Source organism: Calliphora vicina, chromosome 5 (genome assembly GCF_958450345.1).
Source record: "Calliphora vicina chromosome 5, idCalVici1.1, whole genome shotgun sequence".
NCBI classification, from domain to species: domain Eukaryota; kingdom Metazoa; phylum Arthropoda; class Insecta; order Diptera; family Calliphoridae; genus Calliphora; species Calliphora vicina.
In genome coordinates, this window is record NC_088784.1 from 110,068,439 (window position 1) to 110,086,739 (window position 18,301).

The window sequence follows — 18,301 nt, forward strand, 5'->3', positions numbered from 1 at the left end:
TATATCGACTATATTTCTATATTTTTGTGATTGATTTTCTGAAGATGGATTTAGATGGGAGCTTGACCATTTCTGTAATTATTTCTGTTGATTTTCGGAAGTGGCCTTGTATGGAATATCGATCGATCTGCAAACAAATTTTAAATTTAATTTAATTTTTTACAATATAAATCATATTTAAGATGGAAAGTCTGAGGATACCTATATAAATCACACATTTATGAAAAAAGTCATATTTCTGAAGGACTTTAATATTATGGGTCCTAGGGGAAATAACAGACCAATTTCCAGTATTAATTTTATTGAAATACCGATTTAGAAAGCGACTCTTTGTCGATCGATATACTTTAAGGTGGGACTAATAGACTAATATTTTTGAGTGTTACAAATATCTGCACATACCGCAAATCTATATACGATATTCCAATTTATTGACGATTAAAGATTTGATATCTTTGATTATCTTTAAAAATTTGTTTTTTGGCTAGACTGACGGAGATTGATCTTATTATTCCAATTTAACGGTCAGAACAATGAGTGATCTAAAATTTAACATATTTTCTTAACTTATTTATTTTAAAGTTATTTACAATTAAATATTTTTGCGATTTTCTTAAAAAAAATGATTTTTGTCAGAATTATGAATCAGCTTATTGCTGATTTTCATACAAAAATTCCATTTGTGATCAGAATATTGGATTAGTATCCATAATTAGAAGATCGGTCCATAATTAGTCATAGCTCTCATATAAGGAACACATCCGAAAATCACTTTAGCGAGCATAAATATCTTACAAATTTTGGTATTCAAATAAGATTCATTACAAATAAGTTTCATATCAAAAGAAAACTTTTTATAATTATGTATATACTCGGTGTAGGGGATCATATGGTCGGGATTGCCAGACTATACTTTCTTACTTGTTTTTCAATTGAACGCTTTTTTACAGAGTTATTGACAGCATTAGATTTTTATAAAAAAATCAATTTTTTTCAGAAATATGTTGATCACAGATTGAACGTCTTTTCTCTATTAAACGCTTATTTAAAATTATTGGCGGTTAAAAATTTTCGTGATCACAGTTTTCTCTATTTTGCAAAGTTATTAACGATTAAAGATTTTTGTGATTTTCTTTAAATAAGAAATATTTTCGATAAGATCACAGATTGAACATCTCTTCTCAATTAAACGCTTATTTATAAAGTTAGTGATGATTAAAAAATTGTGTATTTTCTTTAAAAAAATCACTAATCGACTAAATGGTTTGAAGACTCCCCATTTCTTACTACGAAAAACCAAATAAAAAAATGGTTTTGCTCATTGGAGCGGTTCATGTCGTTAACAGCGCAGTCGGCCCAATTTGCTCTGTAACGTAGTACGTTACCACCTTGTTGTTAGTACGGCATCTCATTTTGTTTAAACTATAGAAACCCTAATAAAAATTCAATAACTATATGAAAACTTATTGCATACTTTTAGGAGGCAATATAATAAATATAAGCTTTTGATAACAAGCTCTTAGCATGCTTTATTTTATTTAGTTAAGTCGTTCGCTTACATCTTAGACACAAACCACTATAATAATAGAGCTTTTTCTCAATCACAATAATGTCAGGGTATAGAAAATGGTAAAAAATATATTATCTGTTGTTGAATGTTTTCACGTTGAGGGAATTTTCTTTTGTAGGCTGCTAAAATGAAATTGTATGATAATCAAAAGATAAGTAGTAACAGCGGCAATAATCTGTGAATAGAATAAAATAAATTTATAAAATTCTGTAATGATTTCAGAGCTTAATTCAACGTACCGAAGTTATTAGTTTGTAATCCATATCAAAGAAACCAGCAGCAGTAAAATTATGTTTGCGATGCATAACTTCATGGGAAAATAATTGTACATTTAAATAGAAACTACAGTTTGTCAGCGAATTTGTCTTGATGCGATGCAGCAAGGGACCAGTTAAAGCCATCTGCAAACAAATATAATTCAATGCATATAAAATTGTAAATAAATAGTTTCATTGAAACTTACTGCCTTTGAAGTCATGCCACAAGTGCCAACATTTAAGCCAATAATCAGAATTTGTACTAAAATCCAGCCCATTACCACAGTCAACTGATAACCGTCCATTTCCATGGAATGCACAATCAAGGCGGCAAACAGATTATAACCCTGCACCGTAATAACACCAAACGATGCACTGGTCAATAGCAGCAAATGCCAGCCAAATACTTTCAACAGTAAATCCACACAATCGGCGGTATTTGAATAGATTTCCAACAATTTTCTAACAATATCTGTTGAACATGCTGGTTTAAGGGAGTTCAACACATCTTTCTTGGCCGCTTTACGACAGGAAAGTAAATTATCTCCCCCATATTGCAGCAATTCCTTGTTGATAATATCAAATTTTGTTTTGAGCACAAACATTAAATTGTAAAACTGAAACTCCTTAAATGTCAGCAGTAAAATGGGAGCAAAACACACGAACCAAAAGCATGTGGAGAATATATCAATTTTATCCGGACCAAAATGTATGACAATACAATTCACCATCGACAAACAACTGGGCACCAAGAAGACTACAAAGAATTGTAAAAATAACTTTTTACGCATATGCGTATAGTTTAGCTCCCGTCCCGTAACCGCCTCCAGCTGATGATCTATCTTTGAAATCCATAAAAATAAACCATGCATTTTAGAGATATTAAACCAGGTATTGAGCAAGCCATAGGAGGCCAGGACGAACAGGAAAACTATTTGGCCCCAGGTGGTAAAGTATGCAATAACCGTGCTTTCATGGAGTTTGTCCAAATTCTTGGTCATGCTCAAATGAATGACGCCAAAATAGAATCCAACTGTGGATGGAAAAATAAGACAATTTTTTATTAATAATGACTATTGTTTTAATTAAATTTGTACGAGGGTTTTACTATAAGTAAGAAATAATATATTTTATAAAGGTTGTCCCAAAATTCACACACGATTTGAATTTGCCCGTTTGTCTGTTTAGGGTTATTCAAAACGGAGCATTAAACCAGAGAACAACTTGTTTTCATAGCTGAACAAGGACATTGGTCGCATTCTCCAAAATATGGCAAAACATTTGTTTTTAGCGAAAATCGCATTTAAATCGCAGGTACGGAAAAACTGTAGAAGGTATTGACATAATTTCTTCATATTTTTATTCCCTATTATGATCTCAATAAATCCAAATGTGATTATCAGAAAATTCTGAAATTTGTTTAACAAAATTTTTAAAAATTTTAAACTGCCGTTAAAAATATTAAATTTTGTTGGCCATACTTGCGAATAGGTTAACGGTACCTACAAAGACAAAAACTCATACACAAGTAAATATGGATATATTTTAAGTAAAAATACTAGAGGATATTAGAGTGCAACTATGCTAAATAAAACAAGTAAGAGTGCTATATTCGGCTGTGCCGAATCTTATATACCCTTCACCAAATTATACTTCAAAATTTTAAATATTTTTAGGTAAACAAAATTTAATTTATTTTCCAGTAGTTTTTTTCATTTTTGGAAAAAAAATTTTCGATTGCTATTTTCAATTTTTTTTTTAAATTTAAAATTTTTTTTTTAAATTTTAAATATTTTTTTTTAATTTAAAAATTTTTTTTTTGTTTTTAAAATTTTTTTTTTTGTGAAAAAAAAATTCGGGTTAAAAATAGTTTTTCCTATTTTGACCCATTGTAGGTCCAACTTACTATGGTCTTATATACGTCGTTGCAAATGTCTTTGAAATATCTATCATTAGATATCCATATTGTCTATATTAATGTCATAGTAATCCAGATATAGGTCAAAAATCGAGGTTGTCTTGGTTTTTTCCTCATATCTCAGCCATTTGTGGACCGATTTTGCTGATTTTAAATAGCAAAATTCTCGAAAGCATGTCTGATAGAATTATTGAAGATTTGGATCCCGAAGATATCTGGGGTCTTCAGAAAATTGATTTCAACAGACAGACGGACATGGCTTAATCGACTCCGCTATCTATAAGGATCCAGAATATATATACTTTATAGGGTCGGAAATGAAAAATGAAGAAATTACAAACGGAATGACAAACTTATATATACCCTTCTCACGAAGGTGAAGGGTATAAAAATAAACCAGCTACACTTAGCGATTTTCCTTTAGTATTGTTGATAGTTATGGCGAAAGCCAAACGCACTGGAAACTGTAACCGTTTGAAATTGAAGGGCAAATCAGTAGAAATCATTGGAAAATGTGTGCACACGCCTAGTATCCGCTAATAAAAAATATTTTTGTAAAAACAACTAAAGGAGCTATATTCGGCTGTGCCGAATCTTATATACCCTTCACCAAATTATACTTAAAAATATTTTTTTTTAAATATTATTAAATTTTTTTTTTAAAAAAGCTTTTTCTAAATTTTTTTTTTTAATTTTTAAAATTTTTTTCATTTTTTTAAAATAATATATGACATTAAAAAAATTGTTTGATGAAAAAAAAATTCAGGTTAAAAAATATTTTTTCCGATTTTGACCCATGGCAGGTCCATTTGAATATAGCCTTATATACATCGTTGGAATGGACTTTGAAATATCTATCATTAGATATCTATATTGTCTATATTAATGACTTAGTAATCAAAAATAGGGCAAACATCGAGGTTGTGCCAGTTTTTTTTATATATCTCAGCCATTTGTGGGCCGATTTTAAATAGCAACCGATCCGGAAGAATTCCCGATATATTTATATATGAATACATAAATGATTCATATAACAATACATCGGGAATTCTTCTGGATCGGTTATTTAGGGGCTACGGAAAGTTGATTTCAACATACAGACGGACATGGCGAAGGGTCACTCATGGCGAAGGGTATAAAAAGTACCAAAATGAGGGATCAACTCCATATACGTTCAAATTTCAAAAAAGTCCCAGAATCCATTTGAAATTTTTTTATAAGGTCTACAATTCCATTTTAGTTTAATTTCAGGAATATAGGATATAAAAAGTACCAAAACTCGGCTTTTACCCGTTTTATTAAGTACAAACATCAAAAAGTACAACATAGCTGCCCACTTATTTTTTCCATAAATTAAGATTGCTATACCAATTTACTAGTTTTCAACCCATTTCAATTCGAATTTCCAAGAGTCCTACATACAAAATTTCAAGACATACTAATTTTCAAAAGTTCAATATTGAGAAAAAATTCTGTATCGAAATATTCGAAAATCGGCTGCGCGAGTGCACCTAATACAGTGATTTAGGATTTAATTTTTGTTCCTAAATTTGATGTTCAAGTGGCCTGAGACACGTTAATAATTTGGGGAATTTTTATAAACTTTAAAATGAATTTTTAATGAATTTTTGTATATTATATATCTTATTATAATGACAAAAATTTCAGAGCAAAATTTTGAAAAAACTAAAAAATTTAGATTTTTGGCGAATTTTAGCGATAATGTAGTTTGTGGGTCATTTTGACCCAAAGGACATATAAGGGTTAATCTCCAAAGGATTTATTTTACTGTAATTTTCATTACAATAAATAAATCTACATATTTCTGTAAATTAAGGCAGAAATTTAACAAGTTTCATAACTTTATTTCATATAAATAGTAAAATTTTGCATATATCTGACCTTTGACCTCGATGCGTGTCCCGAAATCGTTTCTGATTTGCCTTAAATTTTCTGCACTTAACCCTTAGATCTAGTGCCACAATATTCCCCCAATAAGCACCAAAGCCCCAAAAATTCAAGCACTTAAACATTTTGTTGGAATTTGATTTGAATGCAAATGTAATTATGTTTTAAACTTGAAAAATATTTGAAAAATTAAATAATTTTCAAACAAAAAACATATGGCTGGAATTTATGTTTCCTTTTTACTGGAGAATGGTATTTAAATAAAGTGTAATACAAATGGAATTGAATTGCTTGACTATAATATAAGGCTTGAATTACACTTGATTTCAACTTGAATTCCAGTAAAAATGCTTACTGGGTAACTTTGAAATCCAAAAATTAATATTTTAGTTGTGAACATTTTATATCTATATTTGAAGTTTGCACTGAACAACATTTGATCGAATTTAATCCTTAGTTTCTGTAACACTAGCGTTTAAAAAGTTCGAATTAATTTTCAACAAATTAACTGCTCAAGAACTTCTAAATATACTAAACTAATTTCGTTTTATTTTCGCGATTTAATATAAACAAAATTTCATTTTAATATCGTGAATAAGTTAATTAGTATAAACCATTGATGCATTGAAATAAAAAAATAATTTATTTTTCTTAATTAAAAATGTTATTTAATTTCTGTTCTATCTCTCTCATTTATTAATTCCATTTGATGTGTTTAATGACAAATTACCAATAAAAATAGTTGATCCAATAAAAGTGGCCACAAGCGACCATTTGTCCAATTTAAATTTATAATTCTCATTTAACAGCTCCTTTGGTTCCAGCTGCACCGGTAGAAAACCAAATAATTTAAAAATGCGCAAAAACGGATATAAAACGTAAGCAAATTCATTAGTTTGAAATTGATCAAAAAAGTAATTTTTAACTCTATCGAAAAAATCCTTTAACATTTTGTCAATTCACTCGCGCTTCTAAACATGACGAATTCCAATTTGCAACTAAAATGTTACCACTAAATGGCTGTAACCTTTGGTATGTCTGTGTTGGAGTCAGTGTCTGTGTCAATGCTAACAATTAGCACCTCATTAGATTCTTTACAATATTTATGATGTTTGCTGTTTGGTTGTTCTCTAAAGGACATGCGCTGTTGTGAATTCAATTCAACAGGTTACTGGGTTTTACATTGCAACATATTTTATTAACCAAATTTCAGTTAATTAACCTTAATTGGGTTTACAACCCTGTATCTGCAAGATAAATTCGTAGCATGTCTGACTTCCACGTACGTATTACGTTCCTTTCTACCTTGTGCTGTTATTTGTCGCTCACGTGTTGGTTTATTGTTTAAATTGATGGTTTAGTAAATATTGGATCATGTAGATATTAATATATTTTATTATTAAATTACGACTGTTGGTTTATCAACTCTTTACTTTGTAAACAATAACAAAAACAAACTGAATTTAAATAGTCTACTTCGACGTTGTATTTGCCACATTAATCATTACAAATTTATTATTAATTGCCACCAACATGTTGGTTAAATAACAATAAATTAGAGCTACAATAACAAATACAGCGTTAGTCCTTAATAATTTAATTAGAACACTATCAAGTGTAGTTCTCGGGGGAATTCTAATTTCCATTATAGCTCATAATAATCGTTAAATTCAAAATGTATTTTATTGTATATTCTCAGTATATTTTATGTTTTTGGTAGATGTTTAAAACATGTTTTTTTATTTCCTGAAAATTAGGTTAATTCAGAGCTGGCTACCGTTACCGCATTGTTACCGTTAGAATGAAAATACCATTTGTGCTTTTATAAAATATATTAAATACTGTCCTCGAAATAATCATAAATACTAAACGTAAAATATTGTTAGCGAAATATGTATACATATTTATATTATTGTAAAATTTTTAAATTATTGCATTTTTTCCAAGGTTACCCCTAAAATACCTCTTCAGTTCAACTACCGTTACCACTAGGCTACCGTTACTGAAATAACTGCAATTACCGTTGCCGATATAATCATAATAACCGCCACCTCTAAATACTGTTACCGATATTCTATAAATAATTTGAATTATAACAAGTAAAATTTTCGGTGATTTATGACTGCTCAAACAGTAGCTCATCGTGTTTTCAACAGATAGACAGACGGCCGTATATAGCTATATCGTCTTAGAATCTTATGAGGACTCAGAATATATATGGGGGATTTCATGTCAAGTAAACGAACTTTTGAAATCGATGTCTTCCTGTTGTCTTCGGGATGAAATTTGCACCAAGGTTATACCTATTGGATACACAATTTTTCAACAAGATCGGTCAAGAACTCTCTGAGTTAGAGGGGGTCAAAATATGACATTTTGGCCAAACATGTGTTTTTTCTCATCCATGTAATGTGTTCCAAATAGTTTAGATAGCTGTTTCTTCAATCTTTCTAAACAAAAGAAATAAAATAATTTTAATATGTATTTTTTTCCGAAATCAAAAGCTTTTTTTTCAAAATGGACCTTTTTTTCTTAAAATAAAGCTTAGATATTTTCCTTGATGACCTATTTGGTCGCTTAGTGTGATACGAGTTGGATATCCAAATTAGCGTTACCGATACCCATTAAAGTGACAATTAGTTGTATGGAAAAAAATTTTTGTTGTTCGAATTTCAAAGTGTGCCGGGCGGAACATTGTGACACTAGGTCTAAAAGTTAAGTGTAGAAAATTTGAGCTAAATCGGACAACGATTTCGGGACGCGCATGGAGGTCAAAGGTCAGATATGTGCTAAATTTTACTTTTTATAGGTAATAAATTTGTGAAACTCCTTAACATGCTGCATTATTTTACAGAAATATGTATATTTATTTATATTAATGAAAATTATAGTAAAAAAAATCGTTTTCGGATTTACCCTATACCTCCTTTGGGTCAAAATGACATACAAACTGTATTATCGCTAAAATTCGGATTTTAGATTAGATTTTTATGATCAATATCTTATTTTGTTGCTTTGCGATTAAGTAATAAATCTGAACAATTTCTGCCGTTTTCAATTTTTCATGAGTTTTTTAAAACAAAAAAAGTTGCTATTTTCACGCAAAAAATTTATTTTTTGCTTCAATTTATTATTATAACTCCGAAACTACTGAGCCGATTAAAACGTAATATATAAACTGATTATAGGTTATGTAAATCTCAAATTTTCTATGTTTATTTTAATAACATCGGACTAACCCCTTTTGAGTAATTTGGACCATATGTGTACTACTAGAAACACAATACATCAAAATTGTGTATTGGTTTAAAAAGCCTCTAAATTTTTTTTCGATTTTGTTGCCCTTTGTATGTATTTCATTATGTAAAGCAGACATAATTGTCTTTCAAATGAGTATTAAATCAATAAAATCCGACATAAAATTCATATGATACAAGTTAAAACAAAAATTAAAATTTACAAATGACTCGTAAGAGTGGGTGTTTACCAACTATGCTTAAAATCGAAAGACCCAAACTCAATTTGTTTGTGATGTCTGATGAAATTCCTGATATACCCTTTACCCTAATTGAATTTTCGATATAAATTTGTAGTAATACTTTTATGTAAAAACCTTTGCAAAACTTTTCATTTGATATGGATGTAGGCAAAATTATCTAGGTTGGGTACCGACTATTTGGATTATTTCAGTAACGGTAACGATATTTTGGCTTATTTCGGTAATGACAGAGATAACGGCGGTTTCAACTATCTTTATCAACCAAAGCTGATAGTTTTATATTGCACTTTAACTTTAGCAATTTTAAAATTTTCGGTAACGATATTTTAGGGGTAACTACAGTCAACCTTGAAAGGTGTTTTCAATTTTATTTTTAAATGTTTAGGACCAAATTGGTTGATTTTATCTAAAATTTTTTAAAAGGTATTATTTGTGTATAAGTTTTGGGAAAAAAATTGCTTATATCTCAGCCATTTATTTATTGGGCGATTTTGCTGATGTTCAATGTCAAATTACTATATTACTATATTTGACATATGGGCAATTCCATATCATCGTACGTGACATTTGTAAGCCTATAGAGTGGAATAGATTTTGCAAAAATAAGAGTATCTGAAAAATAATTTGGTCTTTATGTTCCATTCATAGGGTACTATATTTTATAATAATAAAAAATTCTTTCGAAATATTGTTGTCCAAAATATTGAGCGAAATAAGTGTATATCGTACGTGACATAAAACGGAACTCATTTTGAGGTACATGTAGAAATAAGCGAAAATATTCGAATCGTGAGAGGCGTTATATTTTCTTTTAATTTCTTACACTAAACGAAATATTTTTCCTTTACAATCCGTCATATTTAAATAAAAACAATCTTTGGATGATTTATTAATAATAAAATTTAATATCGTACGTGACATACCGTACGTGACAGATTTTTCTCTTATAATAAAACATTTGCCCAATTCACAAATGGTTTCGTAGCGTCGTATCCTTGTATGTCGTAATTTTTTTTATTAATGTTTTGTTTTTGTTTCGAAAAATTAGTTTGAAAAATATTTATGACATACAATGCTACGACATCAATAGTGAAATGGGCAAATATATATTCTGTAAATATATGTATACAAAAACTAAAAAAATTAATGGAAAATATACATTCGGTTTCAATAAACAATTTAACAATAGCAAAAAAACAATCAGAGTCAAATTCATTTCATAATACAAGCTAATTGGGAGCCTAGTTTTCGCAGCAATTTTAGCCTACAACATACCTATAACATTAAAAAATTAAATATAATCAGTTAAAACTATTTTTTTTGTATTTAAAGTGTTGTAATACGATCTAAATACTTTCACATAGTAACATTTTATTATTTTCTTCTATTCAAATCATCTTGAAAAAACGTTTCAAGGGTTTTTGTGTTTTCGGTCGTGGTAGCGATTCTCGTGGAATTGCCCATATGTGTATCATATTTTTGTCTGAATCCTAGATGAACAAATAGATAAGAAAATTTAAATTGTCTTTGAAATATAAACCGGAATCTCTTGTCAAAACCCGAAGACGTCCGTATGTTTGAAGATCGTATAAAATATTGTTAACTGTTCGTTCCGAGTCTATTATATTTCTATGTGGTTTAAACTTTCTTTAAATTTAAACCACCATTTTACAAAATCCCCCCCTACACAAAAGTAAACATCTTAATTTTTTTTTAATAAATTTTTTATAAAAAATATTTTATTAACTAAAATAGTAATTTAGATATAATTTTTTTTATAATTTTCATATTTACAACAATCAAATACAATATAATAAAAATAAAAATAATAATAAAATAGTTTATGTAAAACAAAAGAGAAAAATTTAACTAAAAATTTTATTAATGTTAAAGAAAAACCCACAGTTTCAAAACCATCTTATACTCGTACGTACAGAAGATTGTTGCATAATTTTGCAAGTTTTTGTTTGTCATTGAGAAGAAAGAGAAGCCAAAAAATTTAACAAAATTAAGCAACAATATTGGTTGGCAATTAAAAAAACCGTTAATAAATTTATACAAACTAAAAAGATATTTTTTTTACAATAGAGTTTTTTCTTCTTAACGAATGACAGGCGGATAGAAGTAGTTTGACAGACAAGTAAGAAAAGAGAAATGACCGAAGAATTTATTGTATAAAATTAATTTAGCACTAATTGTTTATTTAATTTAATTTAAAGTCGTTTCAAAACAAATTTTGCTTTTGTTTTTCCAACGACTAATTTTTGTTTTTGTTTAAATGTTAATGTAGCATTTTTTTGGAAGCATAAAATTTAAATTTAAACATTTTAAAGGAGCTTAAATTTAAGTCAAACACTTGATGATAAAATAAAATTAATAAAAAAAAAGAACTACACAACTAAAATGAAAAATGAAGTAATAAATGGCGTCATGTGTAACAAACATCGTATGCAAGCAGTTCCTTGCTCGACCATCATTGATTTTAATGGTCTCGAATTCAGTTGATTTTGTGGCACTTGTTTTTTCTGTTTTCAGTATTTTTTTTGTTGCAAGAAGGAGTGACGTTCGCAATTGCATAGTTTTCTGTTTTCTATTCCAATGATATTTTTTGTTTAATTTTACAAGCAGTCTGTTTTGTTTGTTTTTTAGCTAGGAAGTATAGTTGAGTGTTTATTTAACTTGACAATGGCTTCATCATTGTTTCCATAAAGTTGGGATCCAAAGTTGAGCCATGTTCCAAGTCCTCCGTGCTGGCATTCTCTTCAGCCACACTTACAAATTTACTGGAGAGTTCGCCATTTAATTTATTCACTTCACCGGTTGTTATGTCATACATAAAGATTTCTTGTTCCGAGGAATTAGAAGACCTAGAAAGATATAAGAAATTTAGAAATTTAGTAACGGTAGCCAACCTTGCTATTAAATTTTTACTTACTTTGCTACTAACAACACAACAGATTGTTGATCTACATCGGTTCTGGATTCTTTCTCCAGCCATCTCTTGAAATTTTCCTTGGTGGGTTTTTTCACTAAAGTTTTAATGAGATCACCGCCCAAAAACTTAACCTCCTTACTGTCCTCCACAACGGCAGCATCTTGGCCAGCTGGAGTATCGACTGGTGCCAACACTACAACACTTTGTAAGAATTTTCCTTGTAATTCAGGACTATTTGGTTTGGGGAAATTAGCACCGTGTATTTTCAAAGGCAAATATCTGTTGTATTGACGTTCACCGGATGATGAAGGTGCCTCAGAGTTTTCCAATTGTTGACCATCAAAACGAACAACCTTAACATCGGTTTGCTTGTGATGGGGCACCGAGCTAGATTGTTTGACACGTTCAATTTCTTTTTCATCTAGAGATACTCTATCACCATTGGGCTTAACAACAGATAAGACCTTTTTCGATGCGGAAATTTGAGCTCCTCCCCCAGCTCCATAGAAGTGTTGCAAATGTTCGGCGGGTAAATTCTCCAAAGCAATATCTCCTACTTTGTCGTAATCCAAAACGGAAATGTCAGCGTTACCCAAGATGCCAGAAGATAGCAATTGTTGTCTCAAATCATCGGGTACTTCATCGGGCAATTGTAAGAGAGTTTTAGGATTTACAGTTGTGGATGAGGAGCTGGTTGTAGAGGGTGTGGTGGTGGTACTAGATGATTCAAAGCTAGTTGGTATGTAGGCATTTTGATTGTTTTTGGTTTCATGGGTCTGGCTGTTTCTCTGTTCCAATTCTTTGAAGACATCGGAGTGATAGTTGGAAACACTGTAGGGTGAGTTGCTGGCCGCCAGAGCAGACTGGGCCTGGGTGGCTGATTGTCCCTGTCTGGGCTGTTGGTAGTAATTATTGTATTGTTCCTGGGAGGGTTGCACACTGTTGATGATTTGTGTGGAATGTTGTTGATTGTTGTTGGAGCTCTGAGATGTTTGGTAGGTGTGGGCGGTCTGATACTGTTGGTAGACATTGGGTGGCATGGGTGTGACAATCATAATTTTCTGACCATCTGTAGCTTCACCAAACTGAGGAGATTGTGTGGTAGAGTCAGTTTGTTGAGCATGGTGCAAGTTAGAAGAGGCTGTCACGAAATTGGTATAGGTTTGTTGCTGTTGCTGTGAATGCACTTGAGGTTGGTTGTTGTAGGAAGAGGCAGTGATGTAATGACCTTGCAATGCTTGGCTTTGGGGTTGTTGAGGAGCCAAGTTTGGTGATGGTATATCATGAATGACCTGATTTTGTGATTGATATTGATTGGGATTGTAGTGATTTTGCACGGTCTCAGTAATGTGCTGTTCAAATTTGGGTATCGATTTCAGTAATTCGGTCTCCTTGGAGGGTTTGATATCCAACCAACTCAAACCAGTATTGGGGTGTGCGGCAGAAGTTTGTTGACTGGAGGATTGAGTTTGATATCTAGTATTTTGTTGCACTTGTGTCTGTTGCTGTTGTTGTTTGTTTTGGGTGTAGTAAATGGAATTAGTTTGTGGCTGGTTAGAGGTCTGTGATTGTGCAAAGGTTTGCGAATGTTGCTGCTGTTGAGTTGGAGTTGGGCTGTGAGGTTGGGGTTGTGATTGATATTGATGCTGATTTTGAGTTTGATATTGTTGGTATTGCTGAGTTTGTGGTTGCAATTGTATTTGGGTTTTGTAATTCTGTTGGCTGGCTGGTGGTGATACGGTGAAGGTCGGATGTTGTATGTATTGTGGCTGTTTTTGGAATTGATATGGTTTCGAATTGTATTGGGTATTTTCTAATTTGGCGGCTATTGGTGTGGGTTTCGTTTGTTGTGGAGCTGGTGCGGGGGTGGGACGGAACTTAATGGGTTGATAGGGTTGTGGTGCATGTCTCACTGGCAGTTCTTGTGTTTTGGGAGGGGCTGAGGGGAAAATAACCGATGACTTGGGAGATTGTGTGGGTTTATGCGACACTGAATTGTAATATTGATTATGTTGTACACTTGATTGTTGTTGATGATGATGTTGTTGTTGCTGCTGCTGATGGTGTTGTTGCTGTTGTTGTTGTGGCTGCTGCTGATACAATTGATTGTGGTTTACATAGTACTGGGACTGTTGTTGCAATTGTTGATGAATTTGACTTAAAGGTTTACGCTGAGATTGCTGGCTTGCAGCTGGGGCAGAAGCTGGAGGATTTGAAGTGTAATGAGGTTTTTGTTGAGAAGACTGTTGCTGGAACGGTTGTTTCTGATAGTAGTTGGTTGAGTGGTGTTGGCTTGAATGCTGAGGAGGTTGTTGTTGTTGCGTAGTTGTGGTGGAAGTGGGTGGTTTAAAATAGGTATTCGAGTGCTGATGAGGCAATTGCTGTTGTTGATGCTGAGTTTGTTTTTGCTGTTGTTGGCTGTGATATTGTTGTTGCTGTTGTTGAGCTTGATATTGCCAGGGTGCCGACGACTGGAAGAAGCTGCTGGTGAAGGGCGATCTAGCTTGACCCTGGAAATCATTTCTGGCATTCAGCTGATATTGTGATTTTACACCAGTTTGAGGTACCGGCACTGCCACCACCTGACGCTGTACACTTTCAGCATCATGTTCTTCCAAGATATGGCCCGTCTGGGATTTGTCTTCCGAACCGAAGGTTACATGTATGCCGCTATTACTGTGGTACTTTTCAGAATCTGGATGAATAATGGTTCTCAAAGTTGTCGATCTTACAGGTGGCAAAGGTGTTACGGGATAATGTACAATCTCTTCTTCCTCATCCTCCTCCTCTTCGGTTTCATCATTATTTAAAGAGGCAATGGGACTTTCCAAGTGCAATTTGTTATTTTGATCCTTTTTGTAGTTGACATAGAAAACATGAACCTTTTCCTTCTTCTTTTTCGTTTTGGTAGTTAAGGGTTGAACATTTTCCTCGGGCAAAGTTTCATTGGCGTCTTTGATAATGATTTCAATAATTGGTTCAGGGGCCTCTAAATACTGAGGATAGGGCGAATAGTTAAGATGGTAATCACTGGGGAATTGAGCTGGAAAAGGAATTTAAAAAACATTTTACTGACAAATTAAAAATATTTGAGTTTATTTGACCTACCAATAGCATTTTGTCCATTAAAATAACCAGATTGTGTACTATAAGCCGATCTAGATTCAGGACCATAACCAGCTCTTCTGGCGGCTATTTGGGGATACAGGAAAGAGGGATTATTGAAATCATATAAAGTGCGTTTTCCACGATTTTCTCCAGGTTTGGTAGTTTTCAAAGATTTTGCCGAACGTCCAGTGGAAGAAGTTGCTGAGGATTTAGCTGGCTTAGAGGTAGTTTTAGCATCACTAACGACTGGCTTCTCTGTTGCTTTTGATTTCTTGTTGGAATTATCAGTTTTGCTTGGGGCAGAAGCTGCTGCCAGGGATATTAAAATCCCAATCAACTAAAAACAAAAGAAGTGAAATTCAAATTTTAATACATAATCGCATTAATTAAATTTTAAAAATGTATGGCAAATTGATTTGTAAAACCCCCCAATGTTAGATAATTGATTTACTTGAGGGGTTTTACCTGCAAAAAATGCGAGAATTTGTGAACAAATGTTAACATTTATGTTGATGTTTTTAATTAATTGAAAAATTGCATCAATTTAAATTTTATTTGTAGAAAATCAGATTTAACCCGCCATACTAACTGACCGACTAATCTGTTCATTAATCATTTTGCAGGTGAAGGTTATTTTATAACAAAAATCTAGATTTGACACTTTAAACGTAATATTTAGTATAACAAGAAACTTTATCAACACAGTTGTATTTTGCTGTGTTATTTTGTTTTAATTTTTTAGCTTCTGATGTTGGACTCTAAACAATAGATTCATGCGGGTCAATTTTAGTTTTTTTTTTTTAATTTTACATACTGCTAACATTTTTGTTGAAACAATTTTCATTGTAGTATGAGGGCTATTAATTAATATTATTTATTGTAGTTTACATGTTAAAGTATTAAAAATACATAAATGTGAAAGGTTTCTTCTTTTAAAGCTGCAGCATATTTAATCCACATTATTTCAAACAATAATCCAATGTCATTTGTTGGCCGTTTTTTTATTATTTGGTTGAGGGTTATTTGGTTTCAATTAATTCTGAATTTTTCTATTAAATGTTTATCACATGCTGATAACAATAAAATACCATAAAATTGACAAATAACTTTGAAAACTTATTGTTAATGTAATAATTTATGACAGCTTCTACAGTTGTTAGGGGCAATTTATTTAAGTAACTTTGTTAAATACCTTTCACTCTATAGATAATTTATTATTTAGTACATATAAGTTTGTACGATTGGTATTTCTATTAGCTCCATATTGGTTTCGAGAGATTAGATAATGTACCATTTTAACTTTAGTTTGTGTGAGTTTCCTGCGGTTATGTATGAGATACAGCTACCTTTATCACTGATAAGGGCATTAAAGGTCAATATTTTTTGCTAGAAAAGTAAATGGAAATAATATCCGACAAAGCATTCATGATCCTGTTTCTCGAGATTCGTTTTCCGATATTAGCAGATATCTTACGAAACATCAGTATTACAGCTATTCTCAAAATCAGCACACTGTTTCCAATTCTTTACTAAAATCTATTTTTTTTACATAAACAACAGATTTGTTACAATAAACTAGATATTTTGTATTAAAATCTATGTCTTGTGAAAATCTTGTTCGGTTCAGAAGTGGTGATTTGGACATGGAAGACAAAGATCGTCCAGTCCAGCAAACAAAGTTTGAAGACCAAGACTTGGAGGTATTGCTTCATGAAGATTGTTGTTAAACTCAACAAGAGCAATCGGAAGCTACTCATGCAGCAATTTAAAAATTTTTGCGAGTAGCAAGATTCATCCAATATTGAAAATACAGAAATTGAAGCCGAGAGACCTTGAAAGACGATTTTGCATTTCCGAAATTATGCTTGAACGCTATAAAAGAAAATCTTTTCTGCACCGAAACATTACTTGAGATGAAAAATGGATAACCCGCAGCATAAGAGATCGTATGTGAAGCCCGATCAACCAGCCGAAACTACACCAAAGCCAAATATGCATAGCGCTAAGGTAATTCTCTCTATTTGGAGGGAGCAAAAGGGTTCTATATACTATGAGCAGCTGAAATCTGATCAGACCATAACAGGGAACCTGTACCAAATGCAACTGATTCGTTTGAAGCGAGCATTGCCCGAAAAAGGCTCAGAATATGCCGCCAGAGATGATAGGCTTCACACTGGAACATAGTATCCAAAATTGGCTTTATTCGTTCATGGCCTCAAAAGGTGAGTAGTTCTTTTGGCTCGGAATTCAAATGTTGCCAGAAATATGGAAAAAGGTCATTGCTAACAATGGCCAATACTTTGAATAAATTTATATTGTACAAATGTTTCAAAACAAAAGTTAAAATTTTTAAAAAATCCCGCATTTTTAAGTCATACCCAATAATTGAGAAGACATTTCGGTTTTATAATATTCGAATTGTGAGTGTTGATTTCTTAACTACTGATATTAATGGCCGACGTCTCGGGATTTAATTCTCGTATTTCTCTCGTGGCTGTATCGATGCCGTAAATGGCAATCTGAGATAATCAAAGAGGCCAAGATCATCAGAGAAAATTCTCGAGCCCTTTTCCATCAGTGTAAAGAGAGATCGCATCGTATTCAATCCGAAAGGGTATTTTAATTGTAAAGCTACGTATACACGGTTGTCAGATTGTCAGGAACATGCTCAGAGAATGGTTAACACAACAATGAGAACTTATGTTGAGACATATGGTTGTTAACCATTTATTAAACATTTTTTGATAACTTTGTAAGAATATGACAACCGTGTATTAGAGTCCTAATGATAGCTTAACGATAACTGTAGCCAACCTTGCTGAAAGTTCAAACAATTTTTTAAAAAGTTCTTAGGAAGTTGTTCATTATATCTTCGAAAATATTATTAAAAATACCATATTTAGAAAAAATTACGTATCTATTACACTTCAAGTACCAAATCGAAAGGGCAGCTTTACAGGGAAACTGGAATCATGCAAATGCATGCTCTTTAAAAATGTACCTAGATGTGAAAAGAAGAAGCAAAAAATATACGGTCCTTTTGCCAGGCTAAAATTGATAATTTTCATAACTTTTTAAACCAGAAATCGTGAAGTATAATTCAGTT

At 31.9% G+C, this 18,301-nt stretch overlaps 2 protein-coding genes across 2 annotated transcripts in view; both read right to left on the bottom strand.

Annotated features, from left to right (window-relative positions):
- Window positions 1-1,645: 1,645 nt before the first annotated feature.
- On the bottom strand, window positions 1,646-6,616 carry LOC135962356 (putative gustatory receptor 28b). The gene is made up of 4 exons (XM_065514241.1): window positions 6,384-6,616; window positions 2,034-2,860; window positions 1,810-1,971; window positions 1,646-1,745 (listed from the first exon to the last, which is right to left on the bottom strand). The coding sequence occupies exons 1-4, from the start codon at window positions 6,601-6,603 to the stop codon at window positions 1,662-1,664; spliced, it is 1,293 nt and encodes a 430-aa protein (XP_065370313.1). The 5' UTR covers window positions 6,604-6,616; the 3' UTR covers window positions 1,646-1,661.
- Window positions 6,617-11,814: 5,198 nt separating this feature from the next.
- The window catches only part of LOC135961530 (uncharacterized), a 47,311-nt gene continuing 40,824 nt past the window's right edge, over window positions 11,815-18,301 (bottom strand). Inside the window, exons 3-7 of the mRNA XM_065513032.1 lie at window positions 15,647-15,660; window positions 15,196-15,532; window positions 13,788-15,130; window positions 12,088-13,688; window positions 11,815-12,019 (exon numbers count right to left, since the gene is read on the bottom strand). Of these exons, the coding sequence (XP_065369104.1) occupies window positions 11,827-12,019; window positions 12,088-13,688; window positions 13,788-15,130; window positions 15,196-15,532; window positions 15,647-15,660 (3,488 nt within the window). The 3' untranslated portion in view covers window positions 11,815-11,826. The remainder of the gene's footprint in view (window positions 12,020-12,087; window positions 13,689-13,787; window positions 15,131-15,195; window positions 15,533-15,646; window positions 15,661-18,301) is intronic.